The following is a 23,104-nucleotide window of genomic DNA, read 5'->3' as shown; positions in this document are numbered from 1 at the left end:
ATCTACTGCATCACCCAATGGACCATCTACTGCCTCACCCAATGGACCATCTACTGCCTCACCCAATGGACCATCTACTGCCTCACCCAATGGACCATCTACTGCCTCACCCAATGGACCATCTACTGCCTCACCCAATGGACCATCTACTGCCTCACCCAATGGACCACCTACTGCCTCACCCAATGGACCATCTACTGCATCACCCAATGGACCACCTACTGCATCACCCAATGGACCATTTAGTGCCTCACCCAATGTACCACCTACTGCCTCACCCAATGGACCATCTACTGTCTCACCCAATGGACCATCTACTGTCTCGCTCAATGGACCATCTACAGCCTCACCCAATGGACCACCTACTGCATCACCCAATGGGCCACCTACTGCATCACCCAATGGACCATCTACTGTCTTGCTCAATGGACCATCTACTGCCTCACCCAATGGACCACCTACTGCATCACCCAATGGGCCACCTACTGCATCACCCAATGGGCCACCTACTGCCTCACCTAATGGACCACCTACTGCATCACCCAATGGACCACCTACTGCCTCACCCAATGGACCATCTACTGCCTCACCCAATGGACCATCTACTGCATCACCCAATGGACCACCTACTGCCTCACCCAATGGACCATCTACTGCCTCACCCAATGGACCACCTACTGCATCACCCAATTGACCATCTACTGCATCACCCAATGGACCACCCACTGCATCACCCAATTGACCATCTACTGCCTCACCCAATGGACCATCTACTGCCTCACCCAATGGACCACCTACTGCATCACCCAATGGACCACCCACTGCATCACCCAATGGACCATCTACCGTCTCACCCAATGGACCACCTACTGCATGACCCAATTGACCATCTACTGCATCACCCAATGGACCATCTACTGCCTCGCCCACTGGACCATCTACTGCCTCACCCAATGGACCATCTACCGTCTCACCTAATGGACCATCTACTGTCTCACCCACTGGACCATCTACCGTCTCACCCAATGGACCATCTACTGCCTCACCCAACGGACCATCTACTGCCTCACCCACCGGACCATCTACTGCATCGCCCAATGGACCATCAACTGCCTCGCTCAATGGACCATCCACCGTCTCGCCCAATGGATCATCTACTGCCACGCCCAATGGACTTTCTACAGTCTTGCTCAATGGACCATCTACTGCCTCACCAAATGGACCATGTACTGTCTCGCCCAATGGATCATCTACTGCCTCGCCCAACGGACCATCTACACTTGCGCCCAATGGACCATCTACTGCCTCGCCCAATGGGCCATCTACACTCGTGTCCAATGGATCATCTACTGCCTCACCCAATGGAACATCTACTGTCTCACCCAATGGAACATCTACTGCCTCACCCAATGGAACATCTACTGTCTCACCCAATGGACCATCTACAGCTTCGCCCCTGGACCAAATACCGTCTTGCCCAATGGACCATCTACCTTCTCGCCCACTGGACCATCTACCGTCTCCCCCAATGGACCATCTACTGTCTCGCCCAATGGACCATCTACTGCCTCACCAAATGGTCCATCTACCGTCTCACTCAATGGACTATCTACTGCCTCGCCCAATGGGCCATCTACACTCGAGCCCAATGGATCATCTACTGCCTCACCCAATGGAACATCTACTATCTCATCCAATGGACCTTCTACAGCTTCGCCCCTGGACCATATACCGTCTTGCCCAATGGACCATCTACCATCTCGCCCAATGGACCATCTACAGCTTTGCCCACTGGACCATATAACGCCTTGCCCAATGGACCATCTACCTTCTCGCCCACAGGACCATCTACCTTCTCGCCCACTGGACCATCTACCGTCTCCCCCAATGGACCATCTACTGTCTCGCCCAATGGACCATCTACTGCCTCACCAAATGGTCCATCTATCGTCTCACTCAATGGACCATCTACCGTCTCGCCCACTGAACCATCTATCGTCTCGCCCAATGTACCATCTACTGCCTCACCCAATGGACCAACTACTGCCTCACCCAATGGACCAACTACTGCCTCACCCAATGGACCACCTACTGCCTCACCCAATGGACCACCTACTGCATCACCCAATTGACCATCTACTGCATCACCCAATGGACCACCCACTGCATCACCCAATTGACCATCTACTGCCTCACCCAATGGACCATCTACTGCCTCACCTAATGGACCACCTACTGCATCACCCAATGGACCACCCACTGCATCACCCAATGGACCATCTACCGTCTCACCCAATGGACCACCTACTGCATCACCCAATTGACCATCTACTGCATCACCCAATGGACCACCCACTGCATCACCCAATGGACCATCTACTGCCTCACCCAATGGACCATCTACTGCCTCACCCAATGGACCATCTACTGTCTCGCCCAATGGACCATCTACTGCCTCGCCCACTGGATCATCTACTGCCTCGCCCACTGGACCATCTACCGTCTCACCTAATGGACCATCTACTGTCTCACCCACTGGACCATCTACCGTCTCACCCAATGGACCATCTACTGCCTCACCCAACGGACCATCTACTGCCTCACCCAACGGACCATCTACTGCATCGCCCAATGGACCATCAACTGCCTCGCTCAATGGACCATCCACCGTCTCGCCCAATGGACCATCTACTGCCACGCCCAATGGACTTTCTACAGTCTTGCTCAATGGACCATCTACTGCCTCACCAAATGGACCATGTACTGTCTCGCCCAATGGATCATCTACTGCCACGCTCAATGGACTTTCTACAGTCTTGCTCAATGGACCATCTACTGCCTCACCCAATGGACCATCTACTGCCTCACCCAATGGACCATCTACTGCCTCGTCCGATGGACCATCTACTGCCTTGTCCGATGGACCATCTACTGTCTCGCCCAATGGACCATCTACTGCCTCGTCAGATGGACCTTCTACTGCCTCACCCAATGGACCCTCTACTGCCTCACCCAATGGACCATCTACTGCCTCACCCAATGGACCATCTACTGCCTCATCCAATGGACCATCTACTGCCTCACCCAATGGACCATCTACTGCATCACCCAATGGACCATCTACTGCCTCACCCAATGGACCATCTACTGTCTCACCCAATGGACCATCTACTGCCTCACCCAATGGACCATCTACTGCCTCACCCAATGGACCATCTACTGCCTCACCCAATGGACCATCTACTGCCTCACCCAATGTACCACCTACTGCCTCACCCAATGGACCATCTACTGCATCACCCAATGGACCACCTACTGCATCACCCAATGGACCATTTAGTGCCTCACCCAATGTACCACCTACTGCCTCACCCAATGGACCATCTACTGTCTCACCCAATGGACCATCTACTGTCTCGCTCAATGGACCATCTACAGCCTCACCCAATGGACCACCTACTGCATCACCCAATGGGCCACCTACTGCATCACCCAATGGACCATCTACTGTCTTGCTCAATGGACCATCTACTGCCTCACCCAATGGACCACCTACTGCATCACCCAATGGGCCACCTACTGCATCACCCAATGGACCATCTACTGCCTCACCTAATGGACCACCTACTGCATCACCCAATGGACCACCTACTGCCTCACCCAATGGACCATCTACTGCCTCACCCAATGGACCATCTACTGCATCACCCAATGGACCACCTACTGCCTCACCCAATGGACCATCTACTGCCTCACCCAATGGACCACCTACTGCATCACCCAATTGACCATCTACTGCATCACCCAATGGACCACCCACTGCATCACCCAATTGACCATCTACTGCCTCACCCAATGGACCATCTACTGCCTCACCCAATGGACCACCTACTGCATCACCCAATGGACCACCCACTGCATCACCCAATGGACCATCTACCGTCTCACCCAATGGACCACCTACTGCATGACCCAATTGACCATCTACTGCATCACCCAATGGACCATCTACTGCCTCGCCCACTGGACCATCTACTGCCTCGCCCACTGGACCATCTACTGCCTCACCCAATGGACCATCTACCGTCTCACCTAATGGACCATCTACTGTCTCACCCACTGGACCATCTACCGTCTCACCCAATGGACCATCTACTGCCTCACCCAACGGACCATCTACTGCCTCACCCAACGGACCATCTACTGCATCGCCCAATGGACCATCAACTGCCTCGCTCAATGGACCATCCACCGTCTCGCCCAATGGATCATCTACTGCCACGCCCAATGGACTTTCTACAGTCTTGCTCAATGGACCATCTACTGCCTCACCAAATGGACCATGTACTGTGTCGCCCAATGGATCATCTACTGCCTCGCCCAACGGACCATCTACACTTGCGCCCAATGGACCATCTACTGCCTCGCCCAATGGGCCATCTACACTCGTGTCCAATGGATCATCTACTGCCTCACCCAATGGAACATCTACTGTCTCACCCAATGGAACATCTACTGCCTCACCCAATGGAACATCTACTGTCTCACCCAATGGACCATCTACAGCTTCGCCCCTGGACCAAATACCGTCTTGCCCAATGGACCATCTACCTTCTCGCCCACTGGACCATCTACCGTCTCCCCCAATGGACCATCTACTGTCTCGCCCAATGGACCATCTACTGCCTCACCAAATGGTCCATCTACCGTCTCACTCAATGGACTATCTACTGCCTCGCCCAATGGGCCATCTACACTCGAGCCCAATGGATCATCTACTGCCTCACTTAATGGAACATCTACTATCTCATCCAATGGACCATCTACAGCTTTGCCCACTGGACCATATAACGCCTTGCCCAATGGACCATCTACCTTCTCGCCCACTGGACCATCTACCTTCTCGCCCACTGGACCATCTACCGTCTCCCCCAATGGACCATCTACTGTCTCGCCCAATGGACCATCTACTGCCTCACCAAATGGTCCATCTATCGTCTCACTCAATGGACCATCTACCGTCTCGCCCACTGAACCATCTATCGTCTCGCCCAATGTACCATCTACTGCCTCACCCAATGGACCAACTACTGCCTCACCCAATGGACCAACTACTGCCTCACCCAATGGACCACCTACTGCATCACCCAATTGACCATCTACTGCATCACCCAATGGACCACCCACTGCATCACCCAATTGACCATCTACTGCCTCACCCAATGGACCATCTACTGCCTCACCTAATGGACCACCTACTGCATCACCCAATGGACCACCCACTGCATCACCCAATGGACCATCTACCGTCTCACCCAATGGACCACCTACTGCATCACCCAATTGACCATCTACTGCATCACCCAATGGACCACCCACTGCATCACCCAATGGACCATCTACTGCCTCACCCAATGCACCATCTACTGCCTCACCCAATGGACCATCTACTGTCTCGCCCAATGGACCATCTACTGCCTCGCCCACTGGACCATCTACTGCCTCACCCAATGGACCATCTACCGTCTCACCTAATGGACCATCTACTGTCTCACCCACTGGACCATCTACCGTCTCACCCAATGGACCATCTACTGCCTCACCCAACGGACCATCTACTGCCTCACCCAACGGACCATCTACTGCATCGCCCAATGGACCATCAACTGCCTCGCTCAATGGACCATCCACCGTCTCGCCCAATGGACCATCTACTGCCACGCCCAATGGACTTTCTACAGTCTTGCTCAATGGACCATCTACTGCCTCACCAAATGGACCATGTACTGTCTCGCCCAATGGATCATCTACTGCCTCGCCCAACGGACCATCTACACTTGCGCCCAATGGACCATCTACTGCCTCGCCCAATGAGCCATCTACACTCGTGCCCAATGGATCATCTACTGCCTCACCCAATGGAACATCTACTGCCTCACACAATTGAACATCTACTGTCTCACCCAATGGACCATCTACAGCTTCGCCCCTGGACCAAATACCGTCTTGCCCAATGGACCATCTACCTTCTCGCCCACTGGACCATCTACCGTCTCCCCCAATGGACCATCTACTGTCTCGCCCAATGGACCATCTACTGCCTCACCAAATGGTCCATCTACCGTCTCACTCAATGGACTATCTACTGCCTTGCCCAATGGGCCATCTACACTCGAGCCCAATGGATCATCTACTGCCTCACCCAATGGAACATCTACTATCTCATCCAATGGACCTTCTACAGCTTCGCCCCTGGACCATATACCGTCTTGCCCAATGGACCATCTACCATCTCGCCCAATGGACCATCTACAGCTTTGCCCACTGGACCATATAACGCCTTGCCCAATGGACCATCTACCTTCTCGCCCACTGGACCATCTACCATCTCCCCCAATGGACCATCTACTGTCTCGCCCAATGGACCATCTACTGCCTCACCAAATGGTCCATCTATCGTCTCACTCAATGGACCATCTACCGTCTCGCCCACTGAACCATCTATCGTCTCGCCCAATGGACCATCTACTGCCTCACTCAATGGACCAACTACTGCCTCACCCAATGGACCATCTACTGCCTCTCCCAATGGACCATCTACTGCCTCTCCCAATGGACCATCTACTGCCTCTCCCAATGGACCGTCTACTGCCTCGCCCAATGGACCATCTACTGCCTCACCCAATGGACCATCTACTGCCTCACCCAATGGACCATCTACTGCCTCATCCAATGGACCATCTACTGTCTCACCCGATGGACCATCTACTATCTCACCCGATGGACCATCTACTGTCTCACCCGATGGACCATCTACTGTCTCACCCAATGGACCAACTGCTGCCTCACCCAATGGGCCATCTACTGTCTCGCCCAATGGATCATCTACTGTCTAGCCCACTGGACCATCTACTGCCTCACCCAATGGACCATCTACTGCCTCACCCAATGGATCATCTACTGTCTCGCCCAATAGACCATCTACTGTCTCACCCAATGGACCATCTACTGTCTCGCCCAATGGACCATCTACTGTCTCGCCCAATGGACCATCTAATTACTCACTCAAGTGACCAATGTCATGTGTGAGCTAGACCATGCAGGGCACGGCTCTCAACCATCCAACTGTGAATTGGGAACTTCCTGCTTCTCTCTCCAATCCTGTACCCTGACATCTACCCTTGGCCCCCTGTCATTTCCCATCTCAATTCTGCCTCTCGTTGAGATTATCCCAAAACTTTTCAAATTTCCTATCTACACCGATAGTACCCAGTTCTATATCCCTGGGGATTTTCTGGCTGTTCGTGCTGGTAATTCACCCCCGACTTGCCTTTCCTGGTGGCGAGGGATGCAACATTGTTGATAACGGTGGCACCAGAAGATCCTGCCCTTGGCCAGCCGCCCTCCATAACTGCAGATCCCGTCGCGGAGGTGGAGGAAATCCCGTCCACCTCCACTGCTATTCTACTCCCGGGCTGCTCTCCAGCCTCTGCTTCTGGGATGAGCTGAGCTCCTGTCCAGTTAAGTGCTGGGTCGGCAAAGGTCACGGTCTCTGCAACCAACTGCATTCTCTTTTTTTTTTTTTAAATAATATTTTATTGAAAATTTTTGGTCAACCAACACAGTACATTGTGCATCCTTTACACAACATTGTAACAATACAGATAATAATGACCTTTTTTAAATTTAAACAAAAACAACAACAAATAAATAAATATTAAATAACAAAAAATAAAAACTAGCCCTAATTGGCAACTGCCTTGTCTCAGGCCACCCCCCCCCCATCCCCCCCAAGTCCTGGGCCGCTGCTGCTGCCTTCTTTGTTCTCCCCTATCTATCTTTCCGCAAGATATTCGACGAACGGTTGCCACCGCCTAGTAAACCCTTGAGCCGACCCCCTTAGGACAAACTTAATCCGCTCTAACTTTATGAACCCCGCCATATCATTTATCCAGGTCTCCACCCCCGGGGGCTTGGCTTCTTTCCACATTAGCAATATTCTGCGCCGGGCTACTAGGGACGCAAAGGCCAAAACATCGGCCTCTTTCGCCTCCTGCACTCCCGGCTCTTGTGCAACCCCAAATATAGCCAACCCCCAGCTTGGTTCGACCCGGACTCCTACTACTTTCGAAAGCACCTTTGTCACCCCCATCCAAAACCCCTGTAGTGCCGGGCATGACCAAAACATATGGGTATGATTCGCTGGGCTTCTCGAGCACCTCGCACACCTATCCTCCACCCCAAAAAATTTACTGAGCCGTGTTCCAGTCATATGTGCCCTGTGTAATACCTTAAACTGAATCAGGCTTAGCCTGGCGCACGAGGACGACGAGTTTACCCTGTTTAGGGCATCTGCCCACATCCCCTCCTCAATCTCCTCCCCTAGCTCTTCTTCCCATTTCCCTTTTAGTTCGTCCATCATAGTCTCCCCTTCGTCTCTCATTTCCCTATATATATCCGACACCTTACCGTCCCCCACCCATTTCTTTGAGATGACTCTGTCCTGCACCTCTTGTGTCGGGAGCTGCAGGAATTCCCTCACCTGTTGCCTCGCAAAAGCCCTCAATTGCATGTACCTGAATGCATTCCCTTGGGGCAACCCATATTTCTCGGTCAGCGCTCCCAGACTCGCAAACTTCCCATCCACAAATAGATCTTTCAATTGCGTTATACCTGCTCTTTGCCACATTCCATATCCCCCATCCATTCCCCCCGGGGCAAACCTATGGTTGTTTCTTATCGGGGACCCCCCCAGTGCTCCGGTCTTTCCCCTATGTCGTCTCCACTGTCCCCAAATCTTCAGTGTAGCTACCACCACCGGACTCGTGGTATAGTTCCTTAGTGAGAACGGCAATGGGGCTGTCACCATAGCCTGCAGGCTGGTCCCCCTACAGGACGCCCTCTCTAATCTCTTCCACGCCGCTCCTTCCTCCTCTCCCATCCACTTACTCACCATTGAAATATTAGCGGCCCAATAATACTCACTTAGGCTCGGTAGCGCCAGCCCCCCCCTATCCCTACTACGCTGTAAGAATCCCTTCCTCACTCTCGGAGTCTTCCCGGCCCAAACAAAACCCATGATACTCTTTTCTATCCTTTTGAAAAAAGCCTTCGTGATCACCACCGGGAGACACTGAAACACAAAAAGGAATCTCGGGAGGACCACCATCTTAACCGCCTGCACCCTCCCTGCCATTGACAATGCTACCATATCCCATCTCTTGAAATCTTCCTCCATCTGTTCCACCAACCGCGTCAAATTTAGCCTGTGCAATGTGCCCCAATTCTTAGCTATCTGGATCCCCAGGTAACGAAAGTCTGTTACCTTCCTCAACGGTAGGTCTTCTATTTCTCTACTCTGCTCCCCTGGATGCACCACAAACAGCTCACTCTTCCCCATGTTCAATTTATACCCTGAAAAATCCCCAAACTCCCCAAGTATCCGCATTATTTCTGGCATCCCCTCCGCTGGATCCGCCACATATAGTAGCAGATCATCCGCATATAAAGATACCCGGTGTTCTTCTCCTCCCCTAAGTATTCCCCTCCATCCCTTGGAACCTCTCAGCGCTATCGCCAGGGGCTCAATCGCCAGTGCAAACAGTAATGGGGACAGAGGACATCCCTGCCTTGTCCCTCTATGGAGCCGAAAATATGCCGATCCCCGTCCATTCGTGACCACACTCGCCACTGGGGCCCTATACAACAGCTGCACCCATCTAACATACCCCTCTCCGAACCCAAATCTCCTCAACACCTCCCACAGATAATCCCACTCCACTCTATCAAATGCTTTCTCGGCATCCATCGCCACTACTATCTCCGTTTCACCCTCTGGTGGGGCCATCATCATTACCCCTAACAACCTCCGTATGTTCGTGTTCAGCTGTCTCCCCTTCACAAACCCAGTTTGGTCCTCATGAACCACCCCCGGGACACATTCCTCTATTCTCATTGCCATTACCTTGGCCAAGACCTTGGCATCTACATTGAGGAGGGAGATTGGTCTGTAGGACCCGCATTGTAGCGGATCCTTTTCCTTCTTTAAAAGAAGCGATATTGTTGCTTCTGACATAGTCGGGGGCAGTTGTCCCCTTTCATTTGCCTCGTTGAAGGTCCTCGTCAGTAGCGGGGCGAGCAAGTCCAAATATTTTCTGTAAAATTCAACTGGGAATCCGTCCGGTCCCGGGGCCTTTCCCGTCTGCATGTTCCTAATTCCTTTCACCACTTCTTCTACCGTGATCTGTGCTCCCAATCCCATCCTTTCCTGCTCTTCCACCTTGGGAATTTCCAGCCGATCCAAAAACTCCATCATTCTCTCCCTCCCATCCGGGGGTTGAGCTTCATACAATTTTTTATAAAATGTCTTAAACACTTCATTCACTCTCTCCGCTCCCCGCTCCGTCTCTCCATCTTCGTCTCTCACCCCCCCTATTTCCCTCGCTGCTCCCCTTTTCCTCAATTGGTGTGCCAGCAATCTGCTCGCCTTCTCTCCATATTCATACTGTACACCCTGCGCCTTCCTCCATTGTGCCTCTGCAGTGCCTGTGGTCAGCAAGTCAAATTCCACATGCAGCCTTTGCCTTTCCCTATACAGTCCCTCCTCCGGTGCTTCCGCATACTGTCTGTCCACCCTCAAAAGTTCTTGCAACAACCGCTCCCGTTCCTTACTCTCCTGCTTCCCTTTATGTGTCCTTATTGATATCAGCTCCCCCCTAACCACTGCCTTCAACGCCTCCCAGACCACTCCCACCTGAACCTCCCCATTGTCATTGAGTTCCAAGTACTTTTCAATGCATCCCCTCACCCTTAAGCACACCCCCTCATCCGCCATTAGTCCCATGTCCATTCTCCAGGGTGGACGCCCTCTTGTTTCCTCCCCTATCTCCAAGTCTACCCAGTGTGGGGCATGATCCGAAATGGCTATAGCCGTATATTCCGTTCCCCTCACCATCGGGATCAATGCCCTACCCAACACAAAAAAGTCAATGCGTGAATAGACTTTATGGACATAGGAGAAAAACGAGAACTCCTTACTCCTAGGTCTACTGAATCTCCACGGGTCCACCCCTCCCATCTGCTCCATAAAATCCTTAAGCACCTTGGCTGCTGCCGGCCTCCTACCAGTCCTGGACTTCGACCTATCCAGCCTACCAACTGCATTCTCTAGCCACTAACTCCACCTCTCTCCCTGGCCACTGGCTCAGGCTGAAAATCAAGAGGGTTTCAAAATCCCTCTGCGGTCTTCCCTCTCTCTACCTCTCAAATCTCCCCCCAGAGCCTCACAACCTTGGGCGTTGCTCCAACTTTGGCCTCACATCAATCCCCCATGATTGAGGCCTCGCCTTTGCATATCTCAGGCCGAAGCGTTGGGATTCCCTCGCTAAACTCCTCCACCCCTCTGTAAGAGGTTCTTTGACTGATGTTTAAAAATGCATGTTGCTGCTTGTAGCTAATCCTGTTCACCCAACATTCTGCGATTGTCACCAAGTAGTGACCAGGAACCAGGATGCCAACGATCCGAGAAGGTAAGCTGAAATTGACCAACACAGCACATGTTGAGATGTGTCTGATCCACGTGGTTCACTATCGTTTTGGCTGCTACATTAAGCCACAGAACTCTGGAGGAAGCTACGACAGGCCCTTTCAAATGTGAAATAATCGGCTGAATTAAGATTCACTGTCTGAGAACAGGAAGGAGATTAATTAGACCATAAGACATAGGAGCAGAGGTAGGCTTATCACGCCTGCTCCACCATTCAATAATCCTCAACTCCACTTTCCCGCCTTATCCCCATGACCCTCGATTGCCTCCCTGACTAAAAACCGGTCTCTCTCTCAGCCCTATCAACCCGGCCTCCACAGCTCTCTGCAGGAAGGAATTCCACAGATTCACTCCCCTCTGAGAGAAGAAATTCCTCCTCATCTCTGTCTGAAATGGTGACCCCCTCACTCTGAGATTCTGCCCTCTGCTCCCAGTCTCTCCCACAAGGGGAAACACCCTCTCAGCATCTACCCGATGCCTGTGCCTATGTATTTACATTGTGTATTTTATGTTTGCCCTATTATGTATTTTCTTTTCATGTACGGAACGATCTGTCTAAGCTGCACGCAGAACAATACTTTTCACTGCTCCTTGGTACACGTGACAACCAATCCAATCCAATCCAATCCCTGTTAAACCCCTGCGAATCCGAGATCTCAATAAGGTTGCCTCTCATTCTTCTAAACTCCAATGAGGACAGGCCCAACCTACTCAACCCCTCCTCATGAGAAAATCCCTCCCTACCCGGGATCAGCCCAGTGAACCTTCTCTGGACGGTCTCCAAAGCCGGGATATCTTTCAGTAGATAAGGAACCAGAACTGTTCCCAGTATTCCAGCTGTGGGTTAACCAGTGCCTTGTATAATTTGAGCTGGACTTCCCTGTTTTTATTCTCCATTCCCTCTGAAATAAAGGCAAACATTCAATTTGCCCTCCCAAATACCCGCTGAACATGCAGGCTAGCTTTTTGTGATTTATGCACGAGGACCCCCAGATCCCTCTGTGCTGCAGCTTTCTGCAATCTCTCTCCATTTAAATAACATTCAGCTTCTTTATTTTTCCTACCAAAGTGGATAACTTCACATTTTCCTACCATTATATTCCATCCGCCAAGTGTTTGCTCACTCACCGAACCTGTCTATGTCCCTCTGTAGACTCTGAGTGTCATCCTCACCATTTGCCTTCCCACCTATTGCTATGTCATCTACAAACTTGGCAATGCTGCATTCACTTCCCTCGTCCAAGTCATTCATCTATATTGTGAATAATTGTGATCCCAGCATGCCTCCCTGTGGCACTCCGCTGGTTACAGGTTACCATCCTGAAAATGCCCCCTTTTATCCACACTCTCTGTCGTCCATCAGTTAGCCGATCCTCTACCCGTGCGAGCCACAACACCATGGGCTCTTATCTTATAGTACCTTATCGAACTCTTATTGGAATAATATTTTGAAAGAACACCTAGACTCAGACCTACCTTCTCTAAACTCCATCTTGCGGTAGACCTTGGTAACTTCGATTTGGTAGGTGTTGTAGTCAGAGATGAAGGCAGACAGCTGAGATAAGCTCTGTCGTCCACTGCCCCCTATCCCAACCAACAGCATGTTCCCACGAGGCTGACTGATCACACGGACAATCCTCGTCACTGAGGAAGAAAAAGCAAAGAACACAAACTGAAGCAGGCTGCCTGGAGTTTAACAGGGAGGTACCGGCCCACCCTGTCAGGGCACTGTGTGGCAATTCCGATCTCCTAACTCAAGGCCAACATAAGCCGGAGACCGTTACAGCCAATCTGTGCATTAGGTGCCAGAGAGTTTAGCGAGAGAGGCTTTATGGATGGAATAAACCAGTGCTTCCCAAACTGCAAGCCAATTTCAACACCTTAGACGCACCCAGCGGAGTGTGGGAGTTGCTTCAGCTCCTGAAGGTGGCTAGCTCCTGAGCAGCGACAGATGTTCAGTGTGGTGTGTGATGGGAGTGTTCCTTCAAGAAATGTTTTTGTCTTATCACATGGCTTCAGTGATGTCATTGTGTGGGTGGAGCTAGGCTGTGGCTCTGAGTTTTACTTTCGCTTTGAGTTTCAACTGGTTTAGTTCTGCGCAGGGTGAAAGGAGGGTTTTTCTCGACCTGCATGTTAAAAGCTGTTTCCAGACTGCTTGATAATTTGAAAAGAAATAACGGTTTTCCGGAAGAAATTCAAACCGGCTGTTCTGGAAAGGAGACAAGAGCATCCGAACCAGGGGTTTCTGGTTTATGGGATCTTGTTATTATATTGGAACAGCTAAAGGGGGAATTCATTAAGGGTTATACATAGAGTACTGTAGCTGTGTGGGGTAATTATGTTGGTATTTAATAAAAATGCCTACTGTGTGTGTTTATAAAAATGTTAACTAAATTCATAGAATAAAGCTTGTTTTTGATTAAAAGTGCTGAAGGCCTCTGTTGAATAACCGCTGAAAGGCAGGTCCTTGTGCTCATCGTAACCAAAATCTATAAACAGCTGGAGGTCAGGTGAACTCCATGATATACTTTGGAGCTTTCTAAACTGTGGCCCATAACAGGTGGGAATGTTTAAACTACAGGAGTTTTAAAAAACCTTTTCACAGGTGTTTTTTCGGCGGCAATTGGGTCGCAAAGATCTGTCCGCTTGGCCACCAAAAAAAAGCCATTAGGAACCAAATCGTGAGGATTTAAAAGGGGCCTTACTGCGGCTGGCGTCCAGTCTGAGCAGCCAGTACTGGCTTGGAGCTCGCAACCCCCAAATCTTGTCTAGCGGCCTCCCCACACTGTCTGGGATAAACCAACAAAGTAGGATATGTCCTGAATGTTCTGGCCCAGGTTGACCCACACCCAGCCCACCCCCAAAGTCACATCCACCCTCCCCAATGTCACCTCCTGTAGCAATGCCCAGTCTCAAACGATGCCACAATTGTGTCACGGTGTTAAAACTACAACAACGGGCACCTGACTTCACAAAACATTAGCAGTAAGTAAATAAGCTTTTCGCACAAAAGGACTAAACAGATATAGAACTGGTTCCAGAAACAGACTCTACCGATAATCTCTCGCAGGGAACTGGAGATCTTTTTTGCGCAAGGTCATGAGCCATGAAACACCGAAGAAAGTTCCCTATGGTAAGAAGGCAAGTAGGACTAATTGATGGAAAAGAAATGGCCTTCCCTGCCCCTCATGAACCTGTGAATACTGAATAACAGCATGTAAAGTAACGCGAGGCATTGGAGTGATTGTACACCAGTTACCGTGCTCGATTGCGTCTTTGAACAGGACGAGGCTCATCGACACCACCCCAGGGGTAGCGTTATACTCCGCCAGCTGGTGCTCCATGTACGCTTTCAGGGCCTTGAAGTTTGTTAGGTCTTCATACACGTCTCCTCGTATGAAGTCACCTAGCAGAATAAAAAAAAGAGACAGACCCCCCCCCACCAGTTAAACCAGGTCTGACTTGAAGGAGAGTTGCCTGCAGAGAGAGAGGGCCGGGGATGAGGAGAGGAGGCGGTGTGCTTTCGTTAGGCGTGGGGGTGGGGGGGGGGGGGGGGGGGGGGGGGGGGGGGTGGGGGAAGAGACACGCACTTGTACCTGGAGCTAAGTAAACGCAAGAAGCTTGCCCCGCAGATTGAAGGCAATTTCAAGGCCGGAGACCATGGCCTCAGAAAACCAATGATGCCATGAAGCCTCAAGCAGGAGTTCGGCCTATTACTTGTCAAGGGGGGGCGCCTATCTTCCACTTTGGGTCCGGGTGAGGGGGGGCGCCTATCTTCCACTTTGGGTCCGGGTGAGGGGGGGCGCCTATCTTCCACTTTGGGTCCGGGTGAGGGGGGGCGCCTATCTTCCACTTTGGGTCCGGGTGAGGGGGGGCGCCTATCTTCCACTTTGGGTCCGGGTGAGGGGGGGCGCCTATCTTCCACTTTGGGTCCGGGTGAGGGGGGGGCGCCTATCTTCCACTTTGGGTCCGGGTGAGGGGGGACGCCTATCTTCCACTTTGGGTCCGGGTGAGGGGGGACGCCTATCTTCCACTTTGGGTCCGGGTGAGGGGGGGCGCCTATCTTCCACTTTGGGTCCGGGTGAGGGGGGACGCCTATCTTCCACTTTGGGTCCGGGTGAGGGGGGGCGCCTATCTTCCACTTTGGGTCCGGGTGAGGGGGGACGCCTATCTTCCACTTTGGGTCCGGGTGAGGGGGGGCGCCTATCTTCCACTTTGGGTCCGGGTGAGGGGGGGCGCCTATCTTCCACTTTGGGTCCGGGTGAGGGGGGGCGCCTATCTTCCACTTTGGGTCCGGGTGAGGGGGGGCGCCTATCTTCCACTTTGGGTCCGGGTGAGGGGGGGCGCCTATCTTCCACTTTGGGTCTGGGTGAGGGGGGGCGCCTATCTTCCACTTTGGGTCCGGGTGAGGGGGGGCGCCTATCTTCCACTTTGGGTCCGGGTGAGGGGGGGCGCCTATCTTCCACTTTGGGTCCGGGTGAGGGGGGGCGCCTATCTTCCACTTTGGGTCCGGGTGAGGGGGGGCGCCTATCTTCCACTTTGGGTCCGGGTGAGGGGGGGCGCCTATCTTCCACTTTGGGTCCGGGTGAGGGGGGGCGCCTATCTTCCACTTTGGGTCCGGGTGAGGGGGGACGCCTATCTTCCACTTTGGGTCCGGGTGAGGGGGGACGCCTATCTTCCACTTTGGGTCCGGGTGAGGGGGGGCGCCTATCTTCCACTTTGGGTCCGGGTGAGGGGGGACGCCTATCTTCCACTTTGGGTCCGGGTGAGGGGGGACGCCTATCTTCCACTTTGGGTCCGGGTGAGGGGGGACGCCTATCTTCCACTTTGGGTCCGGGTGAGGGGGGGCGCCTATCTTCCACTTTGGGTCCGGGTGAGGGGGGACGCCTATCTTCCACTTTGGGTCCGGGTGAGGGGGGACGCCTATCTTCCACTTTGGGTCCGGGTGAGGGGGGGCGCCTATCTTCCACTTTGGGTCCGGGTGAGGGGGGACGCCTATCTTCCACTTTGGGTCCGGGTGAGGGGGGGCGCCTATCTTCCACTTTGGGTCCGGGTGAGGGGGGGCGCCTATCTTCCACTTTGGGTCCGGGTGAGGGGGGGCGCCTATCTTCCACTTTGGGTCCTGGTGAGGGGGGACGCCTATCTTCCACTTTGGGTCCGGGTGAGGGGGGGCGCCTATCTTCCACTTTGGGTCCGGGTGAGGGGGGGCGCCTATCTTCCACTTTGGGTCCGGGTGAGGGGGGGCGCCTATCTTCCACTTTGGGTCCGGGTGAGGGGGGACGCCTATCTTCCACTTTGGGTCCGGGTGAGGGGGGGCGCCTATCTTCCACTTTGGGTCCGGGTGAGGGGGGGCGCCTATCTTCCACTTTGGGTCCGGGTGAGGGGGGGCGCCTATCTTCCACTTTGGGTCCGGGTGAGGGGGGACGCCTACCTTCCACTTTGGGTCCGGGTGAGGGGGGGCGCCTATCTTCCACTTTGGGTCCGGGTGAGGGGGGGCGCCTATCTTCCACTTTGGGTCCGGGTGAGGGGGGGCGCCTATCTTCCACTTTGGGTCCGGGTGAGGGGGGACGCCTATCTTCCACTTTGGGTCCGGGTGAGGGGGGACGCCTATCTTCCACTTTGGGTCCGGGTGAGGGGGGGCGCCTATCTTCCACTTTGGGTCCGGGTGAGGGGGGACGCCTATCTTCCACTTTGGGTCCGGGTGAGGGGGGACGCCTATCTTCCACTTTGGGTCCGGGTGAGGGGGGACGCCTATCTTCCACTTTGGGTCCGGGTGAGGGGGGGCGCCTATCTTCCACTTTGGGTCCGGGTGAGGGGGGACGCCTATCTTCCACTTTGGGTCCGGGTGAGGGGGGACGCCTATCTTCCACTTTGGGTCCGGGTGAGGGGGGGCGCCTATCTTCCACTTTGGGTCCGGGTGAGGGGGGACGCCTATCTTCCACTTTGGGTCCGGGTGAGGGGGGGCGCCTATCTTCCACTTTGGGTCCGGGTGAGGGGGGGCGCCTATCTTCCACTTTGGGTCCGGGTGAGGGGGGGCGCCTATCTTCCACTTTGGGTCCTGGTGAGGGGGGACGCCTATCTTCCACTTTGGGTCCGGGTGAGGGGGGGCGCCTATCTTCCACTTTGGGTCCGGGTGAGGGGGGGCGCCTATCTTCCACTTTGGGTCCGGGTGAGGGGGGGCGCCTATCTTCCACTTTGGGTCCGGGTGAGGGGGGACGCCTATCTTCCACTTTGGGTCCGGGTGAGGGGGGGCGCCTATCTTCCACTTTGGGTCCGGGTGAGGGGGGGCGCCTATCTTCCACTTTGGGTCCGGGTGAGGGGGGGCGCCTATCTTCCACTTTGGGTCCGGGTGAGGGGGGACGCCTACCTTCCACTTTGGGTCCGGGTGAGGGGGGGCGCCTATCTTCCACTTTGGGTCCGGGTGAAGGACACTTGTTTTCTTCCCTGTCCTAATCTGGCAGGTGGCCAGAAGTTTTGCCCGTCACACCAAGGCTACACGGGTCAGTTAACCCCCAGATTTCTCAGCCAATGACTGTGGCAGCATTGCCATTAATGTCACCGTTTAAATTATTCACACATCATGGCCGGTCTTCGAGAATGAGGTGATGCATCTTAAAGCAGCATGCTTTGGTGGCCTCGTGAAGTAGGAATTATATTTATTTGTCCCCTTATGGGCAAAACGAGATATAACACAACTGGTGATGAAATGGCGGGAAAGGTAGTCAGCCTGAGCTCGTCAACAAGAAGTTAACATTTTCAAGTCTGTCGGATTCCTCTTCAGAGTCGGACGGACCTGCTTGTCTCTCCAGCATTTTCCCTTCTCATTTCAGGTCTCAGTTTCCGCAGTAATTTTCTTTTATATCTGTATTAGGGGCTGGTTTAGCACACTGGGCTAAATCGCTGGCTTTGAAAGCAGACCAAGGCAGGCCAGCAGCACGGTTCAATTCCCGTACCAGCCTCCTCGAACAGGCGCCGGAATGTGGCGACTAGGGGATTTTCACAGTAACTTCATTGAAGCCGACTTGTGACAATAAGCAATTTTATTAGACCCTGGGTTGGATTCACCATTTTTGCAGCTAGGTGCCGACGCCAGCGTGGGAACAGTGCCGATTTACGATTCCAAAGTCGGCGCCGAACCCTCGCCGATCCTGCGACTGGTGAGGGACTAGCAGCCGCACCGAGTAAAGCTCCCACGATATAAACGGCTGGAGAATGGCCGGGTCCGTGGCCACACACGCGCAGCGTCGACCTGCAGCCGTAAAACATGGCGCCGGCCGTGCGCGGACCGTACCTGCCACCCCCCACCCCTCGCGGAAGCCCCCACACCCCCTGCCAGTAGCATGGCTCCCGGCAGTCTGCAGCCCCCACACCACGTTCCTGACCGCTGAGATCACAAGTGAACCGCGCGGACGGGAACTCGGCCATTTGGGGGAGGGCTTTCAGGTGACGCGCGACCGCCGTCTCAACGGCGCGCGACGCAATGACACCATTCCGGAGGGGGTGGGGGATAGAAAACCGGCGTCAAACCGGCGCCACCCCCGATTTGGGCGTCGGAGGGGACTCGCCGCCGCATTGCCGATTGCATCGGCGTCGGCGAACGGTGAATTCAGCCCCATGTCTTCTTCGGGATTTGCTCAACAGTGAATTTAAAAGGGACAGGCCGAGTTCAGCACGGATCTGCCACAGCAACCTACACATCCCAAGCAATGGCACGGCGCATCAGCATTTCAAATCACAAGCAGGGGAGAATTGCACGGAATCGCTGAGACAGGACAGGCAGGCGTTCTTTATTTGTCTCTATGTTTGTTTTTTCAAAATTTTGTACATCCATTCTTACCAAAGATGGGTGACTGCTTATTTGGGCAGAGGTTGTGGAAGGTCATGTCCAGGAAAATGCCTAGTTTCTCATTCAGTAACACCACAAACATCTCCATGTCTTTATGATCCACAAACCGGTCGGAAAACACCCTGCGTCAACGAGACAGGAAGGTTAGCTCTGCAATCACTCAGTTCAGCCGGGGATATGACGGCAGGCACAGTGGCTTTGTGACCCAGAGGGCGGGACTAACGATCGGGGGTCGCAAGCTGGAGGGGAGGGGATTCAAATCAAACCCAATCAGTGTAACTGGAATAAAAGGCCGGCGTCAGCAACGGCGATCAGAAAAAACTACCAGGACTGCCGCAAAAACACAAACGGTTCTCCCGTCGATGCGGAGACAAGAGAGTGCTGGGAAAAAAACACCAGGTCTGGCAGCATCTGTGGAGACTGGAAAAACAGAGTCAGCGTTTTAAGTCCGTGTGGCGCTTTCATCAGCTCTGGAGAAGAGTCTGAACTGGACTCGAAGCGTTAACTCTGTTTTCTCTCCCTCTCTCTCTCGGCACGAGTGCCGCCAGACCTGCTGAGTTTTCCAACCATTTTCTGTTTTTGCTTCAGATTCCAGTATCCGTGGCATTTTGTTTCATGGTAACAGTTCCTTCATGTTATTCGGGAAATCTGTTGTCCTCATCGAGTCTGGGCTATCCGGACTTCAGATCCATGGGGAGGTGAAATAAATGCTGCTCCTGCCAGTGAATATAGACATAGAATTTACAGTGCAGAAGGAGGCCATTTGGTCCATCCAGTCTGCACCGGCCCTTGGAAAGAGCACCCTACCTAAGCCCACAACTCCACCCTATCCCCATAACCCAGTAACCCCACCCATCACTAAGGGCAATTTTGGACACTAAGGACAATTTATCATTGGCCAATCCACCTAACCTGCGCATCTTTGGACTGTGGGAGGAAACGGGGCACCCGGAGGAAACCCACGCACACACGGGGAGAACGTGCAGACTCCGCACAGACAGTGACCCAAGCCGGGAATCGAACCTGGGACCCTGGAGCTGTGAAGCGACTTGTGCTGACCACTGCGCTACCGTGCTGCCCGATGGTCAGAAGGATTTGGGTTTTTTTTTAAATCGAAGATTTCAAAGGGCGGCGAGATGCCGTGGCATAAAGACTGAGCTGCGGCCAGGGACATGCCTGATCCGTAAAGCAGCCAGGGTCTCGCCATTCACGGGCAATTGAGGGGGAAAGAGGTAAGCTTCCCACTCCTGATGGTGATCCTGCGAGGGACAGGATGTGCTGCCCCTCCTCCCTGAACCTGACATGCAGCTCGACGCTTTGTGGGTGAAGAACTAGCACTTGGGTATTGGAGGGACCAGGGTATCAAAAACCAGCAAAGATTTGGTGGCGATTAAAGGAGGGAGGTACCTGAAACACTCGTGGACCCACAGCCGCGAGATACTTATTTTGGTGTCGTGGTAGTCCTTGTGCACGCGAAGCATCCCCTGGAAGATCTGCGAAACAAGCAGAACAGCACCAGAATGAAGCACCCACATGGGGGGAGGTGAAGGAGAAAGCGCGGAGGGGAGTGAGACTAATTGGACGGCCCGTTCAAAGAGCTGGAACAGGCAGAAAGGGCCTCCCTGCGGTTTGATTCCAGCATTTCTACCAGAAGAGGAAGCTGCTAGATTAGAAACAAGAGAGAGAAGGCGGGTTGGTGTATCAGGAAGTGGGGAATCGGAGAAGCAGGTAGCAGAGAAAGTGAGAGAAGAAGAGAGATAATATAAGAGAGACCCTGGAAGAGGTGGAGGGCGTAATAGAAGAGACGCACAGGCAGGAAAGTGAGAGACGGGACAATGGGAGAGACAAAGAGCGAGGAGGGTACCTTGGAGATATCCCGGAGATTGAAGAGATAGTGGATCTTGGTGGGTGTAGGCAGGAATTTTTGAACCACTCCGTTGTAGAGTTCGATGGTGGCGTCTGTAATGACATTGCCAATTGGCTTCATCTGCTCATCAAAGTCCTGTAATTTCTGGTTGATCAGTGTGCTGAAAATACGCTTGATCTGGGAAGTCTAGAGAGAGAAAACATTCCTATGTCAATCTGCCTGAGAAGTTAAAGACACAAAGCAAGTTAACAAAAACATCAGGATAGGGAAATACCCGTAAACACGTGTGTGTGAATACAGGAACGCAACTGGAGATTAATTGTCTGAGGGGGAGGATTTAGGGATGCTCAGTGACTTCAACAAAATTGGACACCCCCGTCATGGTAATTTTACTGCTACTTTCTTGAAGAAAGTGCAAAGGGAGAGGACGAGGGAGTCCTTACAGAAATGACCGATCCAGATTTCCAAAAAGCTTTTGTTACAGTCTACAGACTCAAAGCCTTGCAACGTTTCTGCAGCAATCTGCTGAGCTGGCCGGAGCTCGAGGGCGGGAAATGGCTGGGGACGGATTGGAGATCACACGGCACACGCATGTTGGGACCTACACAGGGTCCACGCATTCCAGACCGCCCCAATGGGTCACCACACTTTAAATAAGTGTAGACTTAACAATATTAGTCTTTATTACTGTCACAGGTAGGCTTACATTAACACTGCAATGAAGTTACTGTGAAAAGCCCCTAGTCGCCTCATTCCGCCGCCTGTTCGGGTATAGAGGGAGAATTCAGAATGTCCAATTCACCTAACAAGCACGTCTTTCGGGACTTGTGGGAGGAAACGGGAGCACCCGGAGGAAACCCATGCAGACACGGGGAGAACGTGCAGACTCCACACAGACAGTGACCCGAGCTGGGAATCGCACCCGGGACCCTGACGCCCTGAAGCAACAGTGCTAACCGCTGTGCTACCGTGCCGGGGGTAGTCTGTGAAGGGAGGTGTATCTGTTGCGATACATAAACTGGATGGGCCACCGGATCTTCACCCATTTGGTTATTGTTTGTGCTTCGATGTACTGAAGGTTTTATGCTGGTTGTAATCGTACTACCCCCCTCTTCACCCCTTACCGCAGGAAAGGTCATGTTGATCAGATTAAACCTGCTTTGAAGGCGAGCTGAGATGACTGTACGTCCCCCTCCAGGAGGGCCCATAGCACCCATTAGAAACATGTCCTGCAGGATAAACATTGACAGGTTGTAGAATATATCATTTTGCGCAAAATGTTAAGCAATTTCTGATGTTTTTATAGTTTTCTGTCACCATGAAATGGTTTGAACAATTAGTTACTTTCTGAAGGTACACCGATGGTGTGCCTGGCCAGAATATCGCTGATTGGTTAATGCCCCGTCAGGCTCCTCGGTAGCGCACGCTGCTGTGAGTGACTCCGCTTCATTTCACACATTTTCATTGTGTAACTATCAGAAGCTGAGAGTAATTCCCTGGAGAAATCACACAGCTTTTACTGGAGACATTCAATCTGTTTCCATCATGTTTGTTGCAGATTGTGGCGACTCTTTTTCAATAGTCCCTGTCGACAGCTCGCTGCAGCACACGTTTCGCTGCTAAACCCTGGCCCGCGGCAAGACAATACCAAATGCAGTAACATGCACCACTGAGGGAGTGCCGCACTGTCAGAGGGTCAGTACTGAGGGAGTGCTGCACTGTCAGAGGGTCAGTACTGAGGGAGTGCCGCACTGTCAGAGGGTCAGTACTGAGGGAGTGCCGCACTGTCAGAGGGTCAGTACAGAGGGAGTGCCGCACTGTCAGAGGGTCAGTACTGAGGGAGTGC

The 23,104-nt window shown here is 52.9% G+C and overlaps 1 protein-coding gene across 1 annotated transcript in view; it reads right to left on the bottom strand.

Moving 5' to 3' along the window:
* dnah2 (dynein, axonemal, heavy chain 2) overlaps positions 1–23,104 on the bottom strand; it is a 314,816-nt gene that overhangs the window by 121,070 nt on the left and 170,642 nt on the right. Inside the window, exons 51-56 of the mRNA XM_072493227.1 lie at positions 22,383–22,487; positions 21,256–21,444; positions 20,799–20,884; positions 19,383–19,513; positions 14,805–14,951; positions 13,022–13,189 (exon numbers count right to left, since the gene is read on the bottom strand). Of these exons, the coding sequence (XP_072349328.1) occupies positions 13,022–13,189; positions 14,805–14,951; positions 19,383–19,513; positions 20,799–20,884; positions 21,256–21,444; positions 22,383–22,487 (826 nt within the window). The remainder of the gene's footprint in view (positions 1–13,021; positions 13,190–14,804; positions 14,952–19,382; positions 19,514–20,798; positions 20,885–21,255; positions 21,445–22,382; positions 22,488–23,104) is intronic.

Source organism: Scyliorhinus torazame, chromosome 31 (genome assembly GCF_047496885.1).
Source record: "Scyliorhinus torazame isolate Kashiwa2021f chromosome 31, sScyTor2.1, whole genome shotgun sequence".
Taxonomy (NCBI): Eukaryota; Metazoa; Chordata; class Chondrichthyes; order Carcharhiniformes; family Scyliorhinidae; genus Scyliorhinus; species Scyliorhinus torazame.
Note: the sequence above shows the minus strand (reverse complement) of the source record. Positions and strands in the feature narration are given on the sequence as shown.